We start from the raw sequence: 23,226 nt of genomic DNA on the forward strand, positions 1-23,226 counted from the left end.
TGTATTTATAACCAGGAGGAGGAAGGGAGAAGCGAGCCAGCACGAACCCCGCTTTGCCACAGCTTAAAATGCCTTGTTTGGCTGCCACACATATGGGCCGGTGCCAGAGCTGGGCTTAGGGTAACGCTGGATGACGTGCACATGCGTGGGATCCAAAGCCAGAGTCCCACAGAAACAGGATCGCAGAGCTCTGCACGTCCCCATGGCTTTTTCCTCTTACTGTAAATGGCTGCGATATCTGACATATAAATTTATCCATGAGCAGCCCTGCACACACACACGCACACACACGCGCACACACACCACACACACACACACACACACACACACACACACACAGAGGATCCTACTCGAGTTACTCTCGCAGAGGGAAGTGTAATTTATTTTCCTAACAGTGTCATGGTGATAATGAGCTCCACGGCAATGGGTTCTTGTGGTTCTAAACAAAACCAAAGCCAACAAGGAAAAAAAAAAAAAAAAAAAGGAAATGCAAGGACTAATCGCCCCCGGCAGTAACTCCTGGGAGTGTGTTGCAAGCATGTGATCTTAATTTAGTACTACAGAGCTTGGGCTTGTTTCCTGAGCTGCTGCAACTGCTGAGTGGCATCGCTGCTATGGAAATCCATATGGATCTTACCTCCTTATAAAATGTATTAAATCCTGTTGTACATGCATAGTGTTTTTTAATTGATCGCTTTTCCTCAAGATTAACTCATACTCTTCCTGTCAAGACTCCAAATTCACAATGTCGTTGAGTCCCATTTGTTACAGGGTTCTAGAAAAATAATTTTTACCCCTAAACCAATTTTTAACTTTTTTTACCCATGATCCTCTAATTCCTTATGAGTATTTATTTGATTTGAACACATCAAGACAACACCTAATCCCAGTGCATTAATGTACCAAAAGGCTGAAAAGAGCTATTAAATTAAACAAAACTGTGTCCGATGAAGTCTGGGTGTAAATCTAAAACCCATAGCAGAGAGTGTGGACAGAGGGTTGCTGCCAACCCCACTGGATGGTGGATTATTCCTTCAATTATTATTTCATGTCACCAAGACCAGAGAGGCAGAAATCTAAACCCCAAACCCACCAGCAGCAGTTCTGGGCTTTTCCGGACACACTGTTCCCAGGACACCATGATGGCATTAATGTGTCTGGGAGGAATAGGGTTGGAAAGGTCCAGTGGCCTGTAAAAAGCATAAGGACTTTTGATCACTTCAGTGACCAACAACAGCAGCTCTCCCAGCCCTTCCTGAATCTACAAAATAAATGCAGAAACTAGAACAGAACAAAAAATAAGAAGTTAACACGCTGCTCCCAAAATCCTGCTAACAGTGCCCAGATCAAGCAAAATTTAGGAAATATCACAAGATGCTCAAGTGAATTCGATGTCACTTATTCCCAGAGCTCAGCTGCTCTAACAACATTCATCCCTCCCTTTCTCCCAACACCAAAGACAACGAAGGAACAAACCGTCCCAAAAGCCATCAGCCCAGACACCGTCACCCACCCACATGCAGGGCTGCAGTTCTCAGCACCAACTCGGGAAGGAGCAAGTGCAAAATAAATCCAAGATTTTATAATCAGCACTAAAATAAAGTGTTATTTATAAAATATCACAGTACATAATGCCATGACCCCACTGAACTGCGAGTTGGGAACGTTAGGAGGTCCCTATTTACACAGGAACAGATAAAATTAACTGCAGGTGCCTCCCTTCCCATGGACAGTGACTTCCAAAAACAACACACTTTCTACAGTGTAAAGGAAACTCTTCCCATTGACATTTCTCAGGACAACATTACAACTCTTATCAGTGCGGATAAGAAAAAAATTGTTTCTCCTCCCAACCCTTTCACAAGTTACGTGCTCGAGTGGAGCTACACAGAACCTCTCCAATATTCCAAACCGGAGCCGGTGTTCCCAGCCAGGAACAGTCACTACAGCTAAAGCCAGTGGGGATGCTGGTACTGTTGTGTGGACCTGTGAGGATCAGCAAACGTGAGTTCAGACAAGATAAAAGGGTTTGGAGCTCTGTGCCACCTTGTCCAGGCACGATAGTGGAGGACTTGGAGGTCTGTGGAAGTTGTTGAATGGAGATAGGGGGAAAGGTTGAGTTGGGCTGTTTTTACAGAGGAAAGGGGTGGATAACAGGAGATCTCTCCAGAAGCACAGTCCCCTCCATGCCAACCTTCTGCTGCTTAGACTGTGGAGTAATTTATTATCATCTGTACTACACCTGCTGGTGGGTATTTCTCTGGAAATACGTATTTACTCCTATGGGAATTGTGCCAGGGAACATGGAAAACATGCCACGAGGAGCTCACATAAACATGCACACATACGTATTCACGCCCATACTTTTATTTATATAATACATAAAATATGTTTATATCTAAGTCATCTCAATATGATGAAGCCCGGAGGAAGCCACTAATGGCGATGGATCCATGATGCCTTTGGTCACTTGTTCCTCATCTTCTTAGGAAGTGACAACCTTTGCAAATGAGCTCCTCCAGCTCCACACCAAGTGCACAATGTACTCAGTCCCTGTGCCCAGGTGTACAAAGCCCTGTGTGAATTCGGATCTAATGGCTGGACTTAGACAGCCCAACTATTGTCTCTTATTTTTAGGGATGGGACTTAGGCTACAACCCTCAGCAATGCAAGTCCCTCAGCTTCTTCCACTGAACCTTCAGGACAGGCTGTCATTTAATGGATTTTCTAGACCTTTCTGTTTCTCTCCCTTGAAGGTTTTCACTTCTGCTGTCCTCTGTCACCCCAACTATTTACACAGGTAACTGGATGTCTCCCACTTGAGTATCCCTAACATTGCCCAGTCAGAACAAAGATCCAAGAAACATCTTCCTTTCCTGTGTTTTATGCAGTGCTCATGGTGCTTACACCATGGCTGCAAGTCCCTCATGAGGTGAACTTACACAGCAAAGCATCTTGAGTTGAAAAAAATAGAACTAATAAAGAAATTAAAAGTCAAGACTAAGTCTGTTTTCATTCTCATGGCACCTTTCAATCAAGTTGATTCCCCAAGCAGGTACAAACAACTTGCACAAATGAGGCTAAAGCTGTTGGCCATCAAGCTCAAACTACCAACACATGGAGTTTGATTTGAAAACACAGCAGAACTGTTAAAGGAGGAACAAGTGTCACAAAGTGCACACCAGGATAGCGACAAGAAGTTGTAAATACTTTACCCAGAGTCCACAACAGTGCTGCTGTGCCGTTCCCTGGCAAGCAGATCAAGCCTGCTCCTTGTACTTTGTGTTCAAAATTACATGGGAGCTTAGCACAGTTAAGGGATCAGGAATAAGCACCCACTTCTACTTGCTGGCTTGTTTTTATTTAATATGTAAACCCCCAAAATTGACACATCTTCAGGCAAAACCTGGAGCCCACAGACAGTTATCTCTGTGGATAATACCCTGTGCAAATCGATACTAACTCCAGGCTTCGGTGCTGTCAGTGCCTTTGATGGCTTATAATTGAAGCAGATTAAGAAGCCACCACTCCAATTCCTGTCCCTCAGGTACCCAAGGACTGCAAGGCCAGAAGTTTCTGTGCCCCAGCCCCTCCCTGATTTGCAAAAGAGCCACTAAATGAAATCTGTCTCCCTACAAAAAGGAGCAGAAATGCTCAGAGCACCTCTGGGGAACGTGGGGGTTTTTAAGGAGGAGTTCATTTTAAAGTAGTTTGTACCTCAGCCACCTCGTATTGTACTTGATTCTCTACAACAGAAAAGACTACTTGTAATTTAGACCAAGACCAGAATATTTAACGTTAATTTGGAGCATTTTCCTGTAAAGCTTTGATCATAATTTTACTCCCAGCAATGAGGTTGTTTTCCTGTTGTTATGGTTTGTTAAATTTCAATCCTTATAACAACCTGAGGATTCGGTGTTATCATTCAATGGTTCATGCCACCTGGGAGCCTCATGAAAGCTTCACGTTAATATTTAACTATATATTACTCTCCAATGTACAGCACCTTGCAAACATCCCTATTCACTTTTAATTGAATATAAAGTCTCTATTTTGAATACAGATCTTCTCTCTGAACCAGCAGGATGTGAACCACCTCTCCCAAATCAGTGCTGGGGGCAAGTGTCTCATCTCACCAATTTATTTCTTAGTAATGGGCAGCAGGGACTGATCAGAATAAGGAGTCAGCAGGTCAGTGCTTAGTGAGATAAGGTGCTGCATCAGGACAAGATGTGAAAGAGGACAGGGAAGATGTGTCTTAACACTAAGGGAACAGCTGGAGCTGTGTCAGGGCAGTTTGGGAGGGGTATCAGGAAAAGGTTCTTCCCCCAGAGGGTGCTGGGGCACCAACCGGGCTCCCCAGGGCAGTGGGCACGGCCCCAAGGCTGCCAGAGCTCCAGGAGCATTTGGACAACGCTCTGAGGGACAGGGTGGGATTGTTGGGGTGTCTGTGCAGGGCCAGGATTTGGACTGACGATCCTTGTGGGTCTCTTCAAACTCAGGATATTCCGTATTCTCTGATTCTAGGAGCTGGTACCTGAGAAACAGAGACAAGTAGACACCCACAGAGGGGCTTTAACATATGCTCATGGTTTAAGATGAAGGTCCATCTGATTTTTCCAAACACAGGTCTAAGACAAGTTATTACTTTTACCTACAAACCCCATCCTGAAAATGAGGAGTGATAGGATTAAGGCACAAGGCGAAATGTCTAACCTTTGCTTTCTGCAGAGATAAGGGAGGGACAAGATTCCTTTCCTCAAGGCCACAGGGAAGGATGTTGTAGTAAATAAGCCATGAAAGAACGAAAGCTAAGCTGACACAGGCAGCTGTGTGGGGCTGAGGAAGATGGAATTTTAGATATGTTATTGTAAATGTAATCCAGACACACAAAATAACAAATCTACACCAAAAAGCACACAGAGTTCACAGCAACTAGGAAAATAAAGCTGTCCGTAACTGAGAAAGGTAATGAAATGGGCGGAAGTATAAGATTAACCACAAGGAGATTACGCTGATAACTAATGATCTACACAGAAATGTCAGGTAGAGGTTAAGATTTTAATCTGGGCAAATTTCACGGCGCAGTCATGAAGTGTAAACATCGATACTGAAACCGAATTTGTGTTTGTGGGTGATGAGGCTGAAAACAAGCAAAGAGGAAAATGGAACAGGACTTATCCCAGATCCCCCTTCCCACCTCACCTCCCAGAGAGGATGAGGAGAGAGAAAGGTAAAGTATCACCTGAAGGCCAGTCATGCAAAGAAATATCTGGAGGGTGGATTTTCCCGGGAAGCAGAGCTAGCTAGCTCTACCAACCAGACCTTTTTTTCCTTCCTTAAATTACCAGGACGCATAAACTGTTCAGTGCGCAGTCATTTAGCTTGCTGCCCAAATCCACGTTAGCCAGGGAATGGGATCACAATGCCAGTCTCTGTCCCACTGCAGTCACTTCGAGGATAAAGGGCTCTGTTCTGTGCCAAGGAGAGTATGACCACCGGAGACAGCAGTGCATGGACGGCGACTCCAGGGCTCCAGCAGCCTCTCCCAGCAGGCAGAGTCCTTGGAAGAAGCTGCTGGGCAGCTGCCCTCTCCCAGCACAGCCCAGCCTGGCAGGAATCAAATCAGAGCAGTCCTACCCCAAGCGAGCAGCCAACACAGTCAGGACTCACCTCAGGGCTAACACACAGATAGATCCTCCAGTTACCAGAGTTATTTCCCACGTAGATACCTCCAAAAGTCAACACTGTCCAGCATGTCTTCACTCATTTCATACGTGTTGTGGTTTTCCCTGAACTTACAATAATTTTTTCCAAAACAATATTTGAACCGTAGAAAGGAGAAATCACAGAATCACAGAATATGCTGAGCTGGAAGAGACCCACAAGGATCATCAGTCCAACTCCTGGCCCTGCACAAACAACCCAACAATCTCACCCTGTGCCTGAGAGCATTGTCCAAACTTCTTGAGTATCTCATTACCAGGTACACAAGTATCAAATACACCAATTATTTGCACGCATATAAAATTCTCTCAGCTACTGGGGTTGTTTTGGCCTCCTCAGCTCCTTGCCCATTAATCTGTTCACCCTCCCCTTTTCCCAAACCTCTGTGCGTGCTCGCCACAGTTTATTTCGAGGTATAAGAATTTCCTTAGCAGTACTGAAATAGATATTGCTTCCCTGCAGAGCCAAGCAATGTGCAATGTATTTTTATTTACTACTCGCCCTCGTCATCCTCGGCATACCAGCAATGCCCATTTTCAACTAATTCACTGTATAAGAATATGTGGCACCGCACAAACCCTCCAGCTCAGCTCTCTCCAGATATCCACGTATCCTTTGGCTTACCAGCTTCTCCTTACAAACACACTGACCCTTAGAGTTTTTTGTGACCGTGCCACATCCCTTTGCTGCTCTAACCCAAGTGAGAAGTGATAAAAATGACCAAAAGGCACACAAACACAACCCTGAGAAAAACCAAACAGCTGGAGATGAGTAAAAAAACCATTAACTACATTGCACAAGCCGCCCTTGGAGGCCATTAATCTGTTTCTCCTTGTAAACTATGCAAGAGAGAGTTGTAATCTGAAGGTATTTCATGCCAAACCAGTTGTGCCATCTCAACAAGGCCAACAACGGGGGAACTGGATCATCCCAAGTTACATTAAACTCAGGGGAGATCTGAGTTTCTCAATCCTTCTTCCACAATAGTTAATGGCTCCAACTGTCAATGGTCAGAACTGTGAAAATTCTGCTTTATCTCATCCCACTGCCTTGATGAGCTCTTGAAATAAAACTGACTGTCATTAAGGTCACTTTGTTCAATGACAAGGAAGTGGAGGAGTAGCAGAAGTCTCATTATCTGCCCGTGAAGCTGCGCTCAGCTATCGGGAGGAACAGGATCTGCTGACATCACCCGGCCGTGCTGGCGTGTGCCACAGTGCTAAAAACCTTCAGCTTCGGGGATGTTGGGAGTCAGATATGGTCTAATCACCAGTCACCATCAGCATTGTCCACTGCAGGGCAATTAGGACTATTTAGAGCTGCTCTAATTGATGCCACAGCCATGGATCCCTCAGCAGGCAGTTATTGTGGAAACATATGGAAATCACCTGACAATGGACAGAGTCCTCTGTGTGTGTGGGGGGGGGGGGAAATCACACAAACCAGCTTTATCGAGCAAGAAAAAGAGATGGCACTCTCCTCTACAAGAAACCTGAAGCCATATCAGTTTCTCCAGGGACAAAGAGTCTTTTTCTTAAGCTAGCTTTGGAAGTTTCATGTCTCAGCTTGGAGCTGCCAACACAAGAGTCAATCTGCTACTGAAAGGGAGCCCAAGAAGTTTTGGAGATGCCCCCCAGTCCATCCACCTTGTCTGAGGCCACATCAAACATTTCCCCTAAGACATTGCTGATGGTTGTTTGTCTAAACCCATCTTACAGTTAAATTCTGCCTCGAGGCACTTCCTGCATTCACCAGCTGAAGTTTATTGAAGTCACAGAGAAGGGCCCAGAACCACCCAAGAACAGTTGGCAGTGCCAAGAATAGACTGGTGGTACCAAAGTCCATATCCAGCACTTGACCTGCTGCAGAACACTGAGTACAAAGCAAAACACTTTACAGCGTATTGCTGAGTCCTGCTCAGTCTCCCCCAGCACCAGAGTGAGTGCCTATTTGAACCTGTGCTACTTCAAATCAGGCCTTGGGTGGATGGACATGTTACCACAGCGGAGAGTCATTGGCAAATCTGAGCACCGAGAGACCTAAAGCATGTTTGAAAAACACAATCTGGACTTCTTTTTGTTATCACAGATTAGAGCATGTGGAAAAACAACACGCTCTTCCTCGGTGCTGATCAACAAGAGCCGTCATGCCGCAGCTCCTCCTCTCACCAGCGGAGCCATGCAAAACAAGGGGACATTTTTCTTATCACACCCACCAAATTCAGGCACTCAAAGGAGAACATTTTATATTTCCCTGAACAAAAACTGACTCTTGATGCAGATACCAAGTTCGAATAGACTGGTTTTGTGGACTAGAAACTCAGTATCCAAGCACCGAGAGAGCAGTCAAACACTACACGAATTATTTAAGCAGCCCTGGAGATAAGATTATTAGAGTATGGAAGAGAAGCCTAAGGAGAAGGTAATCTGCACACTGCATTTCTTTTGCTAATTTAATAATTGTGCAGACACTGATGAGGTGAGAAGTTGTTTCAGATAAAGCACCAGTTTCTGAATAAATGCTTTTTCCTGAAGTCTTCAGGTAAGACTGTACCATATGCTACACTTCCCCTCTGCCAAAAACACAGATTCCTGGAGCCTAAAATCCATGGAATTGAATGAAGAGAGAAACAGTTTATGGAGCTTTAAAGGCTTCACTTCAAGTACAGTTTTAAAACAAAAGCCTTATTCCTTTAAGCCATGTTAAGGCTCCTCTGGGCGAGACTTTCAGACAGTCAGACATCACACTGAGGAGCTCCATTTCCTCTCTGGCTTTTGGGAGCTTTTGAGGGGTACTTAAAGGGAACTCTTGGACTCCTTCATCCCCAGCTGAAGCTGTGTAAACACATCAGTGTGATCAGCCTGACTTCAGAAAGAAGACATTCAGAAAAGACTGAAGACCAGAAAAAACAACCCTGTTCATTCTATTAAATCATTGTTTTCACTACCCAGAGAATATAATTGGATTGTCTTCACAGAAGAAACAAGGAGAACATTTGTCTGATACTCAAATTTTAATGAATCCTTCCACTGCTCATGAAGTATTAAAACTCTTGCAGTGTTGTAACACAACATGGATGTGCTTAATGAAGTTGAAAATGGCAACAGAAAAATGCTTCATTATCCCAGGATGTCTGTGGAATTGCATGTGCCTTATTCCTGGGAAACCCAAAACACAGGGATAAATAAAGCTTCCTGCATCATTCCTGAGATTTTCCAGTCAAGCCCACTTTCAAACCCAAGCATCCTTTATGTACTTCTTCAATCATAAAATGCTGCTGATACGACAGTCTGTCTGAAGCCTCTGTGTGAGGGATTTCCCAGTGCCCAGGTCAGAGCAACAGCTGGAATTTGATTTTTCCTTGCTCCAGGTTGCTCAGTAAACTCTCAGTTACTGCAGATATTTCAGAACGAACAACTCAGAGCTGATGGCATCTCCCTCACATTATCGGAAGTGACGCTGCCAAATTCAGACAGACCAAATAATCCATCCCTGGAACACCCAGTGTCATTTGGACTCTTCACATCAGTGGGGGAAAATCAGCCAGCAAATGGGCAACCCCATTTTCTGTCATCAGACTGCCACATGAGAATGTCACATCCTAGCACTCAACTCCTTCCTCTCAGCAGGAAAGGTGCATCTGTCCCTGCACCTCTGGAACACCTTGGAGAGCCCAATCCTTCCATCCCATGGTTACTTCCCTGTGGCCCCACAGGGATTACACCCTTACACTGCTGTGTGCTGCTAATGTAATTAAACTCCAACAGCTGCAAACCCAGAGAAAGTATCAAAAATTGAGTTGGAAATTGCAGCTACACAACTCCAAGCCGTGCTTGCTCCCTTGCCCTGTGAACCTTCCCTTCCTCACACTCTTACAGTCCAACAGGCTTTGTTCTGATGAATACATTGGGACCAACCTCCTCCCTCCGTGGCCCAGACAATTCACATTTTAAAAACCACTACATGAGGAATTGTGCTCAGGGGTCAAATCAAAGCAAACTGAGAGAAGCATGAAGGACCAGAAACCAGAACCGCAGAGTTTACTGCTCAGTCTGAAGGTATTTTCTCTGATCTCTGACAAACTTGCTCCTTAAGTTGCCTCAACTCTGTGTGTTGACTTAAAAACCATCAGTCTTGTGCTGGAACTTGAGCTCAGGCTCAGCTCATCACATCAGAGACCCGAAATTCCAGCATGGCCGCACACCAGCAGCAGTTCTGTGGGAGTCCCAAGTGACCAGCACTAGGATGTGTGCAGCTCCAGAAGCCTCTAAATTGCACAGAAAAAAAAAATGGAGTAGTTCTACAAACAGATTAAAGAAATTCCTCTTTCCCAGCTAAAAAGACCTTGCAAATTTTACTGTTCATCAGACCAATTTCGCTAAATACCTGTCACCCTCATTAGGACTATGAACAAGGGTCATAATTCCTGACAAGGGCCTTAACTCCTGACAACTCATCTGTCCAGTCCCTGTCAGTCCTTCAGCACCTGCAGTGTGGCAGCTGATGTCTGCAAAAGCTTAAACTGCCCGAATCACAATTCCAGTGGAGCAGTATTTCTTGACACCCTTAAAAAAAAGCACCTCTAACCTGATACACAAGATTAAAATCATTTTTTTTTCAAGAGTGCACCAAAATGATGACAATGAAAGCACACACATTCTGAGTTCTTTAAAAATAAGTAGAAGAAAATTAACCCCACCATTATTTTAACCAGACTTTCTTTCCAACTCTTCTGTGAGTTTTTCTTCATAACATCATCATCTTCCTCCAACCCCTCAAGGTGCCCAGGAGGCAGCCTCTGTGCAGGGAAATAAGCACAATCTCAAATTAAGGAATTCCCATGGAGGGTACAGAAGCTCCGTGTTAGTCCATGGAATCCTCTTGCCCTGCCCGTGTCACAGAATGACAGAATTCCAGAATATCCTGAGTAGGAAGGGACCCACATGGATCATCGAGTCCAACTCCTGCCCTGCACAGACACCCCAACAATCCCACCCTGTCCCTCAGAGCGTTGTCCAAACGCTCCTGGAGCTCTGGCAGCCTTGGGGCCGTGCCCACTGCCCTGGGGAGCCTGGTCAGTGCCCCAGCACCCTCTGGGGGAAGAACCTTTCCCTGAGATCCATCCCAACCCTCCAGCACAGCTCCAGCTGTTCCCCCAGGTCCTATCCCTGGTCACAGAGCTACTGTCCTTCTCAATAGCAATTCTAAACCTATTTTGAAGAAGGAAGAAGGAAATTCCAATGATAAAACTTTCTGGACATGAACAGGTGCCGAGTGTCCCGCCCTGTTTTGTCAGTTCATTTAAATCTAGATTTACAAGGAATCCAGACTCTTCACATGAAACCATTATACCCACTCAGTCAACATTTAAGCACCACATGGAGCCAAAGTTAAATCTCTGTTTGTTTTGCATGTCACAAGCCAAAATAAAGCCATGCTGACGACTCTCCAATGACGTCAGCCCAGTGCCCCTCAGTACCCTCTGCTAAAAAATCAAGATAAAGGCTCTGAAGCCACAGGGCTGTGATCCAGTATCTCCCTGCACACTTATGCAATACCAGAAGAAAACTTGGGACCCAAGCCTGGAATAACTAAAGGTTCATCCCAAGAAGCTCAGCCAGGACCCCCACAACCTTCCCTGACTCAACCTTTTTTCTCTCCCACACACTGGCCCTAATTAAGCAGCATAAACACCCCAGCAAGTCCATTCACATCCCTCCAATGGGAACTCGCAGACAGTTATAGGACATAATTGGGAAGTCTAATCATTGAACTTGTACCCAGCTATTGTTACAAAGCTGAGAGGAGGGTGAGTGTTGCTTCCTTCAGGACATGGCTGGTTATTCCCCAGCTCTGTAATTAATCAAAAGGTCCTGAAATCCTCAACCTTTCAGTGAGAAACAATCTTTGCGCTAGTCACACCTGGGGGGTTTTGACCTTTTTTGTGTTTTGTTTTGTGGTTTTTGTGTTTTGTTGGCGTTTTTTAAACACAAAATTTATTTACAAAGGCAATCCCTGTCAAATCCAATTCCTGACAGAGAAAGATGTTTTAGAAAACTTTGCCAAGTGACATATTTCAGTGAGTCTGCTCACACTCTCTGAATACACTTCTTTGTATGGACCCAACAGTTCACAATCTCTTTACTGCCTTGAACAACAAATATTTCCAGTTCTTTCCTTGCAAAATCAAAGAATATTTTACCATCATCCAGCTTAAATTTATTTTGCTCTATTTGCCTAAATCCGTGAAGGGACATCAGAATTCCATCTGATTTAGAATACTCTAATAATTAATTACAAGTTTTAATATTTAAAATACAGAACAACTGTTCTTGCCCTCATGAAGGAGGGGTGAAGAGAGGAAAACATACAGGACATATAAGCTGGCTAATTCCTTATCCTCACTTACAGCACCAAAGCACCCCGAACATCCAGCAGGATTTGCTGTGAATGAAACATCTCCTCCCTGAGCAAACACCTCACACCACGTGAACCATTTCCTGCTCTCCCATTCAGGCATTAACACACATTAACTGTCGCTCAGAATTATTACTTTATTATTGTTTTTACATTTTCTGACTTCCCATGTCCATGCCTGTGCCCAGACAATGGCATTTTGGCATCTGCCAAGTGTGCTCGGTCTCCTGTATTTTATCTAACAAGGGGTAGTGCAGGTTCCCCTGTTTAAGCAAATAAGGTGACTTGGAACTGCTCTTGGAGCGGGATAAGTAAGTGTTGTACCTGAAGCACTTGTGGCACAGCACCCTTGGCACTCACAAGGGCCAACATCACCACTGAGGATTGAACAGGGGTTTAAAAACATCTCGAGTAACGTCAGTGCTGAGCCACTGCACGTGAAGCCTTAAACTCCTCTCAGCCTCCTCAAGGGCCCAGACTTAAATAACAAGTGTTTTGGAGAGAGGGCTAAGGGTGAAAGAATTAAAATAGCAACTCAGATCAAATCAGACGAAAACTTTTTCAGTTTTCACTGTATCAGCAGCAAAATACCTCATTCTCCTTTTTAACTCATCAAAAACCTCTTGCCTTGACAAGACCTCTGTACAGAAATTAAGATATCTAAACTATGTGGAGGAATTATCTGTATTTAATGTGTATTAACTGTCAGATGAGTAATTTTTCTATGATGTTATTTTTCCAAAGTTCTAAAGATAAAAAGGATCAGACAGTGTGGTTGGGAATTGTGACAGGAGAAGAAAATCTTCACTCCCAAGTAAAGGTGCAGCAGTGAAGAACCTGAAGAAACATCAGTGTGGTGAGACCACGGGAGCTGCATGTGAGAGGATTTCTCAGTGAGTTGAAACCTTTTTGTATTGAAATCCTACAGTCTTGTGCCACCCCAGGGTAGTGGAGAAAAGCTGCTTCTTCACAAGTTTTGTTTGTTGTTTTTAAAGTAGAATACTCTTAAATAGCCATTTGTATGGAGGGACTGTTTCCACCCCTCTTCCCCCAATTCTGGGCGGTATCACACCCCCAAGCACCATAAATCTCTTTACTACTCTTAATAAGCTCAAGTGAATTAGTTTAGGGTGTCTCAGTGTTGGTGAACACCCCAACAACCCCAACCAGGGGCCCTCAATGAAGCTGTTCCTTGGCAGGGGTCAGCACAGACACCGTGGTGAGATTATCTGGTGTCAACTTCCATCTGCCTTTTGTCAGGGCTAGCAAAGAGAAAAAAGGCAGCTCTTATCAGATCTCCAAATAAAAGGAGCACTTCCACTACTACTTCATGTAGTAGCAACTGCAAAAATTTCCTTTGTGTTTGAAGCTTTAAAAATATCTTGCCCTTGGGGTTGGCTGAGTCTGTTCAGTGCTTCGAGCCCCCCTTTCCCATACAAAGGTAATAAAACCAAGCTGATGGTTACAGACATTCCCAGTACATAAAAATTACAGGAAGCTGTTGCTAAGTAATATTTCTACCTAAGTAAACACCACAAAATGTTTCCCACACACACCTCTGAACTTTGTTATTCAAACCTGCCTTGAAGACATTCAGAGTTGTAGAGTTTCTGCTGGCACTGCTCTCTCTGAAAGCCCTTGGTGTTATTTCACAGTAGTTGAAAGACATTTCAGGCTGAGCAATTTTTTTCTCAGTGCTTTGTCATGTTGCTTGTACTTCCTCACCTGTCCCCTATCTGTCACAGAATTTTCCCTGGATAAATCACAGGAAAATTAAAGAGAGATTCAGTTGTGTCCCTTTGTCTCCAGATCTGCTTTCCCAACATCACAGAAAAAAAAAAATATCATGGAATATCCTGAGCTGGAAGAGATCCACAAAGATCAGAGTCCAACTCCTGCTTTGCCCCAAAAATCACAGCCCAAAATCTGGACAAACATTATTATCTTCACAGAATCTTTCTTTAGCAGCTCCTCTACATGTCAGTTATTCCAGGCTGTCATCCCTTCCATCTGCTGTTTTATGTCCCCTTCAATGGGCTCTAATTGTTTCATATACTTTCCACAAATTTAGTATTCTGCCACAACTTCCAAATTGCACTGAGAGACAACTTTTGTTTTTAACACACAAAGCAAGATAATAAATGAAAGAAAGAGTCTGTTGACAGACCTGGAATGGCCCAGACACTCAGTAACTCACATTTCCTGGTAATGAGAAATCCTAAGACCAAGAATAGATTCCTGCAAAGGTTTCGTTCGGGATGAACAGAACTTGAATTTCATCATATCCTCTAAAGAATGAAGTCTGTATTTCATAGAACTATAGAATGAATCCTAAAATGGTTTGAATTGGAAGGGACCTTAAAGCCCACCTTGTTCCACCCCTGCCATGGGCAGGGACATCTTCCCCTATCCCAGGTTGCTCCAAGTCCTGTCCAATCTGGCCTTGGACACTTCCAAGGATGGGGCAGCCACAGCTTCTCTGGGCAACCTGTGCCAGGGCCTCACCACCCCCTGAGTAGGGAATTTCTCCCTGATATCCAGCCTAAATATTTCCTCTTTTAGTTTAAAACTATTCCCCTTTTTCCTATCACTATCTGGCCCTATAAAAAATATTTCAGACATCCATCCTTATATTCCAGGAATGTGGCCCTTCAGTATCCACCAAGGGACTGTCTGAGATTGCAGATAATTTTCCTGGTAGCTTTTATTTGGCCATTCTACTTTTCCTTCCTATTACCTTACTCCACTTCCAGATGACCCAAAATGCAATAAAAGGCTGAACTTGACTTTACACTGTCAAACCCCGCAAACTGCTCCAAGTTTTGTATGGACAGAGCAGCCTGAATGCAGAGGGAATTGGCAGGAAATCCTATTTCAGAGGGAATTGTTCCTTCCTCAAGTGGAGTGACAGACATATAGAAAGAAAAAAAAAAGTGGAAAAATGCAAAATATGAAAATCATGTTTGGCAGATCCAGACCGAGGTCTAGGACGTGGCATTTCCAGCATTTTTGTTGTCTGCATTCTTCAGCAAAGACTCTCTCTGCAGGAACGTGCTGCACAGAACCAAAAAGTGTGGTTTTATGGCAATAAAAGTAAGAACACATGGAAAAAAAAACCTGTTAAAAATGTGAGTGGAGAGGTACAAAATCCAGAGCAGGAACGGCACTTGGCTGCCATAAACAGCATCAGGCTAGACCCAAATTCCAACCAGACTACATATTTCCCTCCCTTCCTACCCAAAATATAACATGACTTGGCCTTAACTGAACCGACTTGCTTTTCACACCAACACAAGTGATTTAGGGGAAAAAAAAAAGGAAAATAAAATCCTGAGGAAGCACATCCCGACGGATCCCAATCCATGGTGAATCCACCTACACACCCCTGCACTCAGACACAGATTCCTCAATATTGAAACTGCTTTTTTAAAGGGTGCAGCTGCCCACAAATGATTTCAGTTCCTCCCCACTGGTTTCATCCCTAACCTTCGCTCCAATGTCTGGAAGAAGATCCTTTACTTTGTTGTCTCCAACATGTTATCACCAAGTGAAAAAAATTTCCGGGCTGGAATTGTAGCTGCAAGGATGATTCAGAGCCCTGGATGTGTGCCTTGGAGATAATTCTATGCTGTAACTGAAAGTTAGTCTTGGAGTTAACCGGGATCTTTGTGCTGATTAAATAAATACCAAAGAGGCAGGATGGTGGGAGGGATAATGGCGAGAGACCACGGAGAGCTGGCAGGGGAAGGTCAGGGAATGGTGTGGAAGAGATGGGGGATAGCCGGGAACACAATTCAACCCCAACCATTGCCATCTCCCTTCCCACACACAAGGCATTTCATGAAATTACAGAATTGTTAACGTCGGAAAAGACCTTTAAGATCATCAACACACAACTCCACTAACCCATGTCCCTAAGTGCCACATCCACACATTTTTTGAACACTTCCAAAGATGGTGGCTCCACCGCTGCCCTGGGTAGCCTGGTCCAATGCTTTCCAGCCCTTTCCATGAAAAAATTTTCCCTAAATATCCAACCTAAATCTCCCCTCTGGCAACCCGAGGCCGTTTCCTCTCATCCTGTCACTTGTTACCTGGGAAAAGACCAACACCCACCTGGCTGCATCCTCCTGGCAGAGAATTAATTTTCTGTGACATCCTTCAGCCATCCCACATGTGCTCTCCCAAACTTCTTGCCCACCTAATTTTCTCCAGCAACTCTCCAAGCTTTGCAAGCTGGAAAAGCGGGTCAGTTTGGGACTTGTCTCTGTCAATTGATACACACTCTGTAACATCAAAACCATCAATATTTACATATCCTTTGGGATTTTTCACAGTCCCAGGGCAGCAGTGCTCTCCAGCAGTGCTATGAGTTTAGACAGCAACAACTTCCCATCCCGAGATGCAAACCAAAAAATAGGAAGCAGGAGATTCTACACCAAAACAAACCAGAGGTACAAATAACCTATGTTAAAACACACAAACCCAAACTTCCCTATGAAGATGATACTGAAATTGCTACATTTAGAAGAAGAGAAAAAATAAAAGAGAATGCACTTAAAACCAGAGAGCCAGGAGAATTCAGACCTGCTTTAGCTGTCGAAGATTCCCAGATAAGCTGAAAAAACACAGAGGGAAAGATGTCATGACATTAATTCCCTGAGTACTAGGAGTTGCTGTGAGGCTCTTCAGGCTAAGGAAAGCCAAAATACAATTCACGCAAGCTCTTAACGATCTTGACACAACAATTACACATGCTAAGGATACATTATGGGCTGGCACGAGAACAGAGGATGCAGCGATTCCACCGGCAGGTTCACTAAATAAATGTCACTTAATCTCCACCACCTTTCCCGTCGCATGTGCTCAAGAGTCTAAATGCTCCTCGCAAATAGTCTAAAAAGTCCAAAAGACCACTCAGGCTGTCAAAATAACTTCAGAAATACACGGGAAGATGTCACAAGGCGCAGGACAATTCACACCCCAGTGTGCTGAAAACACCAGGAACCAAAAAATTAAAGTACAAAAAAATTAAAGTTCAAAACAAAGATAAACCCAAAGATAAACCATTTCCCAGTTTGGGAAATGCAGCCCAGTCACTGCCCAAATATGCAGGAGCACTGCTTCTCCACAGCTTCTGCAAGGAAAACCAGATGGGAGCATCTGTATACAGTGACTTTTGGAACCATTTTCCAATTTAAATCTCAATTTCTAAGTCAAAGAGACATAGTAACTGAGCTCAGTTACTGTGGTGCTGTATTGGTGTCCTCCAACAAACTCAGTGAACATGTACCAGAGGCTCAGGAGCTGAGATTCCTGTCCCAGTGGTAAAATATTACATTCCTACAGGTTTCATGGATATAGGCAGTAGTATAAAGGAGAGAAATCATACATTCCAGTCTGCTGTAGCACAGAAAAATTCACAGGAATTAGGGACACCATGGCCTGGCCACTGAAAAGCATCACTCAGACCTTTAACCTTACGAAACAGCAGAAAACAGAACACATGAAATGCATAAGAAACCAGGTTTCAGTGCTGATATAACTGTATACCCCAAAGTTTATAAATAGAATGCTTTTTTTATTTTAAAAAAGGAACACACGTACACACTTGCATCTTCTTGCTCATACCCTGTTATTCTGGCCACAAAAAATGACCACTTTCTTTAAAAGGAAGCTGGACAATTTTGGGGTGAAGAGTAGCAGAGGGGAAACCACATTAATTGCATCAGTTTATGCACACTGGTAGGAATTCATTCTCAAATTTGGCACTTAGCACTCAGAGTTGCCCTTTAAAGCTTGGCAAGAAATTCTCCCCAGCCCACAAGTTTCCTAATTTCGTCTCAGGACACACTGGTTCATTTGGATGCTCAATCTCCAGAAAGGCAGACAACCCTAAATGTGTCAGTCTCACCTCAGTTCACTTTGCTCCCCATCAAGTCAGATTTGACATAAATCAAAGTAAATATATAATTAAAGCTAAACTTAAGGTCAGGTCCAAGTTTGGAAAAAACAAATCTGCGTGAAATTAAAAGCAACTCTAGTAGAGTTTGAGAACTGGAGTTCAGGAGTGGCAACAAGCCAGGAGCTTTCTGAACACACCTTCTCACCTGAACCACAACCCTGGGCTCAAACCCCATTATTTCACCCTCCAACCCATCCAGGTCCTCTCTCCTCCTTCCCTTTTCCTCTTCAGGTCTGACTTGGCTTCCTGCTTCTTACTCTATGCAAACACTGCTCACTCATCCAGGTATTTTAAACGGTCTTATGGCAGGAAGGTTTCAGGAAAAATGTTACTGCACCTTTCCAGAGTCATGTTTATTCCACAAAGACTTTTCTCTGTTGCCCTGTTCCCATTTGCTGCAGCCTTTCAGTCAGTCTGGACTTTTAAATCCCTACACAAGCACCAACAGAGCACCAACTATTATGCAAGACATCAGTTCCACTCACAGTCCACTAAAATGGGGAGCTCCAGGCAGTTCCTGACTCTCCAGAGAAACCAAACACACAATTTTGGATTCCTCATATATGCAGCTGAAAGAACTGCTCAAACAGCCCCATCACAAAGGTTCTCTCTTCACCTTCTAATGCCAATTTTGAGCCTGGCTTTTATGAACCTGTGCTTAAAGACAGCAACCAACAGGTACCTGTTAGTTCTCCGACAGATCATAGAAAGGTTTGGGTTGGAACAGACCTTAAAGATCATCCAGTTCCCACCTTCCACTAGCCCAGGTTGTTCCAAGCCCCATCCAACCTGGCCTTGGACACTTTCAGGCATGGAGCATTCAAGACCCCTCTGGGCAACCTGTGCCAGTGCTTCACAGGACTGGAAGGTTAAAAACTGACAGCAGACCCACAGCTGAGCTCCACCACCATGCACTCACCCCTCTGGCAGCGATCGTGTGTCCAGCAGCGCTCGATGAAAATGCCATTTATCACAGTGGGGGGACAGTTGCTCTTCCCTTTCACAGTCCCAGGACACACATCTCCACACTCCTCCTTGTCATCCTTGTTGGCCACAATGTAGTTGTCCTCTACAGAATCCAGAATCCTTGACCAGTCGATGGTGGACAGGTAACACAACTCATTGTTCTTCTCAATCCTTACAGCACCCCGGGTGATGTTCATGAGGTTGTAGAGCCCGATCTCCTTCAGATGAACCATCTCAAAAATCACCAGGGCATAGTTAAAGAACAGGTGAGTCCCCCTGATCACAGTGAGGTTGGGGAAAAGGCCCTTTAAACTCTCCAGGCCATACACACGGAAAAGCAGCAAGTAGTCTGTGATCATGGTCAGCTTGGGAAAGCTGAGCTCACGGAAATCCTCTGGCTTGGTTTTAAACATCAGCAATATCTGCAAGTGGCCCTCAATCACAGTGCAGTTCTCCAGCATGTTCAGCCGGGTCAGGTTGTTGCGGATGTCCATGCTCCTGCAAACTGGGAGGCAAAGGAAAACGTTATTTATTTATTTAACAGAAGCTTAATTGTTTTGAGTTTCCTAAATACACAGTTTTGTCCGACTGCACCATAACCAGGACACGTGGCCCTCTCAGCAAAGCAGGCCTCAAGTGTTAAGAAATACACTGTGGGGAACATTCCCTGGTATTATGGTTACAAAATAAGACTGAAAGAGTATTTCATCATTTTTTCTGCCATTTTGAGTGTCTGTCTGTTGCCTCTGTCACGACTCAGTGGTAACACTAGTCCTGAGACATCCCTCACAAAAAGAAGAGACATCTGAGCAACTGAGGCTGTTTTCTCTAGACAGTTGCCAGCGACACACCTACCTCGTCTCAGATTGTGCAATTAATGCCAGTGGATTAGAGGGAGTAATTTAGAATAGTTGCAGGAAGGGGAAGACATGAAAAGAATAATGGCCAGAGATGGTAGTGCTTGGGAAGAGAGCAGAAAAACCTGGAAATACACACATGCAGGAGCACAGCCCACGCTTCTGCCCAGACTTTGCTGACAGGAGTCATTTACTACATTACTAAGTTTTACCCTGAGCATTGTTTTCAGATGAGGTGTTGGGGCTTTTTTGCTATTATTTTCTCAAGGGTGCAAATCTGCCTGTCTTGACTACCTGGGCAGTTTATTTAGCAGAACCAGTAACCCAAAGAACTGGCAAAGTGAACAACTACATGAAGCATAAATTAGAAGGTAAACAGAACAGTAGGAATCCAGGCACCAGCAGAAGGAAAAAAAGTTTGAATAGGAAAATATTTTTGTTAACTCTAAGCACAGGTAAGAAATCAAGAAGGAAATTCAGAGCCTCACACCAGCACAGCATAACAGAACTCACAGTGACAAGCCTTTTGAAATTAAACGTCACAGAAACATCAGTCAGACCTTAATATTCAAATCCAGGTGGATTCTTCATGAATTTTTCTTTTTTGAACACTGCACCCACTTAAAGGATTCTCCCTTTTGTCTAAAGCTTAGAGAGCATCTTCCCTCCCCGCTTAAGAACAAAAAGCACAGGATCTTCCGCCTTTTTGTCACTGCATTTAAAGCTCATCAACTCTAAAATCACTACACCACAGCCTCAAGAGATTACCCAGCACCAACCAGGCCTTACAAAACTAATGCAGACACAAATATTTCATTGTTAGGATTGCCTGACTCCTCCTGGTTTCACACAGCCCACTGCTGTAGGGGTTAAAACCAAATTCTATGCAAATGTCTTAATGATTATTCAAAAATCTGCTCCACCGTAATAAAAAAAAAAATATTAAATTTGGCAACACTAATGTGGGACTTGAAGCAATACTCTTGCCCAATGGGACTTTTTGGCACTGTATCCAAGTCGTTTCATAAATTGCTTTCTGGAAGAAAAAGTGCCTCAAAGATTAGGGATGTACTTGAAAAAGCAGGAAAGGAAGCCCGATGAGCAGCAAGCAGCAACCTCTCTGTCCCAGACTGGAAGTAACTCCAAAGCTGTCCTGCTGCACATCCCACCCTGGGGCTAAAAGAACTGGGAGAGTAACAGATTCAGCTGAAATACTCTGCATATTTATTGCAAATAAATTGGCATTTCCAGGGAAGCAAGTGCATGACAGCACGGGGCAGTGGTTTCTTCACGAAAGGAGAAGTAACAGAAGGACAAATAAAACTCACTGTACAAGTCACCACAACAGTAAAACTCAGATAAATTCAAAATCCAACATCTTGGTTCTTATTTATTAGGGGTTCTCAATATTATTGAGCACACATGCAGTGCTGAGGTGGTACCCAGGGCTAGCTGCTGTCTCACAGGATAAAGTCCTGCCTGTTGGAATGTGACCTTAAGGAAGAGGAAAGGGCAAAAAATACAGCTCAGCTCTCCAGACTAGGAATTACTTTGTAGAGTAAGAGCTGCAGGCTATTGCTGTGGCTCAAGGCCATGAGATGTAGATACACACTGAGCATAACTGCCTCAGTCTTTCATCCTTTTGCCTAGAATTAGGTAAGTCACCAGGAACTGGACACAAGCTGGCCCCAGACAAGCCCTTCACCCACAGCCATCCCTGCTCAGCTCCATGGAAAGAGAACCCTGAGTTTGGGTGGAAAGATCTCCAGTTCGGTACAGTCAGGACCAGGCCCTCCTGGTGCTGTGGCTGCATTTCAGGCTGTGGAGATCTTCCTATCGTCCAGGAGCAGAGCTAAGGAACTTGGCCTGAAGGAGCTATTCTGGGTGGGAACTGTTGCATCACCTCAGCACCTCAGGGTGGGTGCCCAGCACTGAGGGAATTCATGATCCTCTTTGGCGGAGGAACAGATACACACCCAGCCAGGCTTCACAGAGAGGATTATCATGGAATCACACAATGGTTTGGGTTGGAAGGAACCTTAAAGCCCATCCAATCCCACCCCCTGCCATGGGCAGGGACACCTTCCACCAGACCAGGTTGCTTCAAGCCCTGTCCAACCTGGCCTTGGACACTTCCAGGGATCCAGGGGCAGCCACAGCTTCTCTGGGCAACCTGTGCCAGGGCCTCACCTCCCTCACAGGGAAGAATTCCTTCCCAATATCCCATCTAACTCTGTCCTCTGGCAGTGGGAAGCCATTCCCCTTGTCCTGCCCCTCCATCCCTTTTCCAAAGGTCTGCTCCCATCAAACCCTAGCCTGGTCTCTGCAGCCCTGGAGATTACAGCTCTCACCACCTTCCTAAACACTCAAAACCAGTTAAATTACGCTGTCCGTGAACCTGATTCAAGAGATCACAACCTTCTAGAGATCACCACTAACATAAGCCATGCTGCTCCTGGTCCAAACAGCCTGAAAGCTGCTCAAAGATCTGCTAGCCTCCTCAAAAAAATCCAACAATTTAAACACCCACACAGGACACAAACCTCCCTCGCTTCCAGCTCTCCCCATTCCAACACGGATTCCCCACTGGAGGTGGCCAAAGGCTAAGAACACCCAATATTTTGAGATGTGTGAAAGAATAAAGGTTTGCTGAAGCTGAATCTAAAAAGAGACAGGTGGAGCTTTTGAAAAGTTAAAGAATCATATAAATCTACCAGAGCTGGGAGTACAACATCCATAGTCCATCAGCTGTTTGCATTTTACAACTATTTTGTATTTTTCACCCATTTTAAGCCCAAGACAGAATGCATTATTGGCCATGAGTGCTGCCAGCAGACTTGACAGGGGGTTCCACACATTCTAGCAAACCAGAGTTATCCAAACTCTGCTGCTTCCAAAGCTGAGCAGCAGCAATGGAATAATGGTCACATCCTCTGCTCCAGCACTGGGGGTTCTGCACCAGCCCTTTAGTGGAAGGACATCAAACACTGCTGGGAGCCTGGTATGGAAACTCAGGAGGCTTTTAGAGTACATTAGAGGTTTGTTTCTGAAATAAACAACTGAATAAAAGACTAATATAGTTGTAAATCTACACAGATTAAATTGGTTTTTTACCAGTTTTTTTCCACATTGAGATAAAAATCACAGTTAACTATTTTTCGTGTTCTACTTCAGTTTAGTTTTTAAGTGGTAAGTACCACCACAGTATCTGAGCTCCTTTTCTTTACCCCCTCAAGTAGAATAATAAGGAATTAAGAACATCTGAGACAAAATATGTTTTTTGGTTAGAGGTTT

At 44.2% G+C, this 23,226-nt stretch overlaps 1 protein-coding gene across 3 annotated transcripts in view; it reads right to left on the reverse strand.

Annotated features, from left to right (window-relative positions):
- INSR (insulin receptor) overlaps nt 1-23,226 on the reverse strand; it is a 58,590-nt gene that overhangs the window by 30,718 nt on the left and 4,646 nt on the right. For all 3 annotated transcript variants that reach the window (XR_004360985.1, XM_032711831.1, XM_032711832.1), the window contains exon 2: nt 19,029-19,580. Coding sequence is in view for 2 of the 3 variants with exons in the window: in XM_032711831.1 (XP_032567722.1) it covers nt 19,029-19,580 (552 nt within the window). In the remaining variant the exon portion in view is untranslated. The remainder of the gene's footprint in view (nt 1-19,028; nt 19,581-23,226) is intronic.

Source organism: Chiroxiphia lanceolata, chromosome 27 (genome assembly GCF_009829145.1).
Source record: "Chiroxiphia lanceolata isolate bChiLan1 chromosome 27, bChiLan1.pri, whole genome shotgun sequence".
In the NCBI taxonomy this organism is placed as follows: domain Eukaryota; kingdom Metazoa; phylum Chordata; class Aves; order Passeriformes; family Pipridae; genus Chiroxiphia; species Chiroxiphia lanceolata.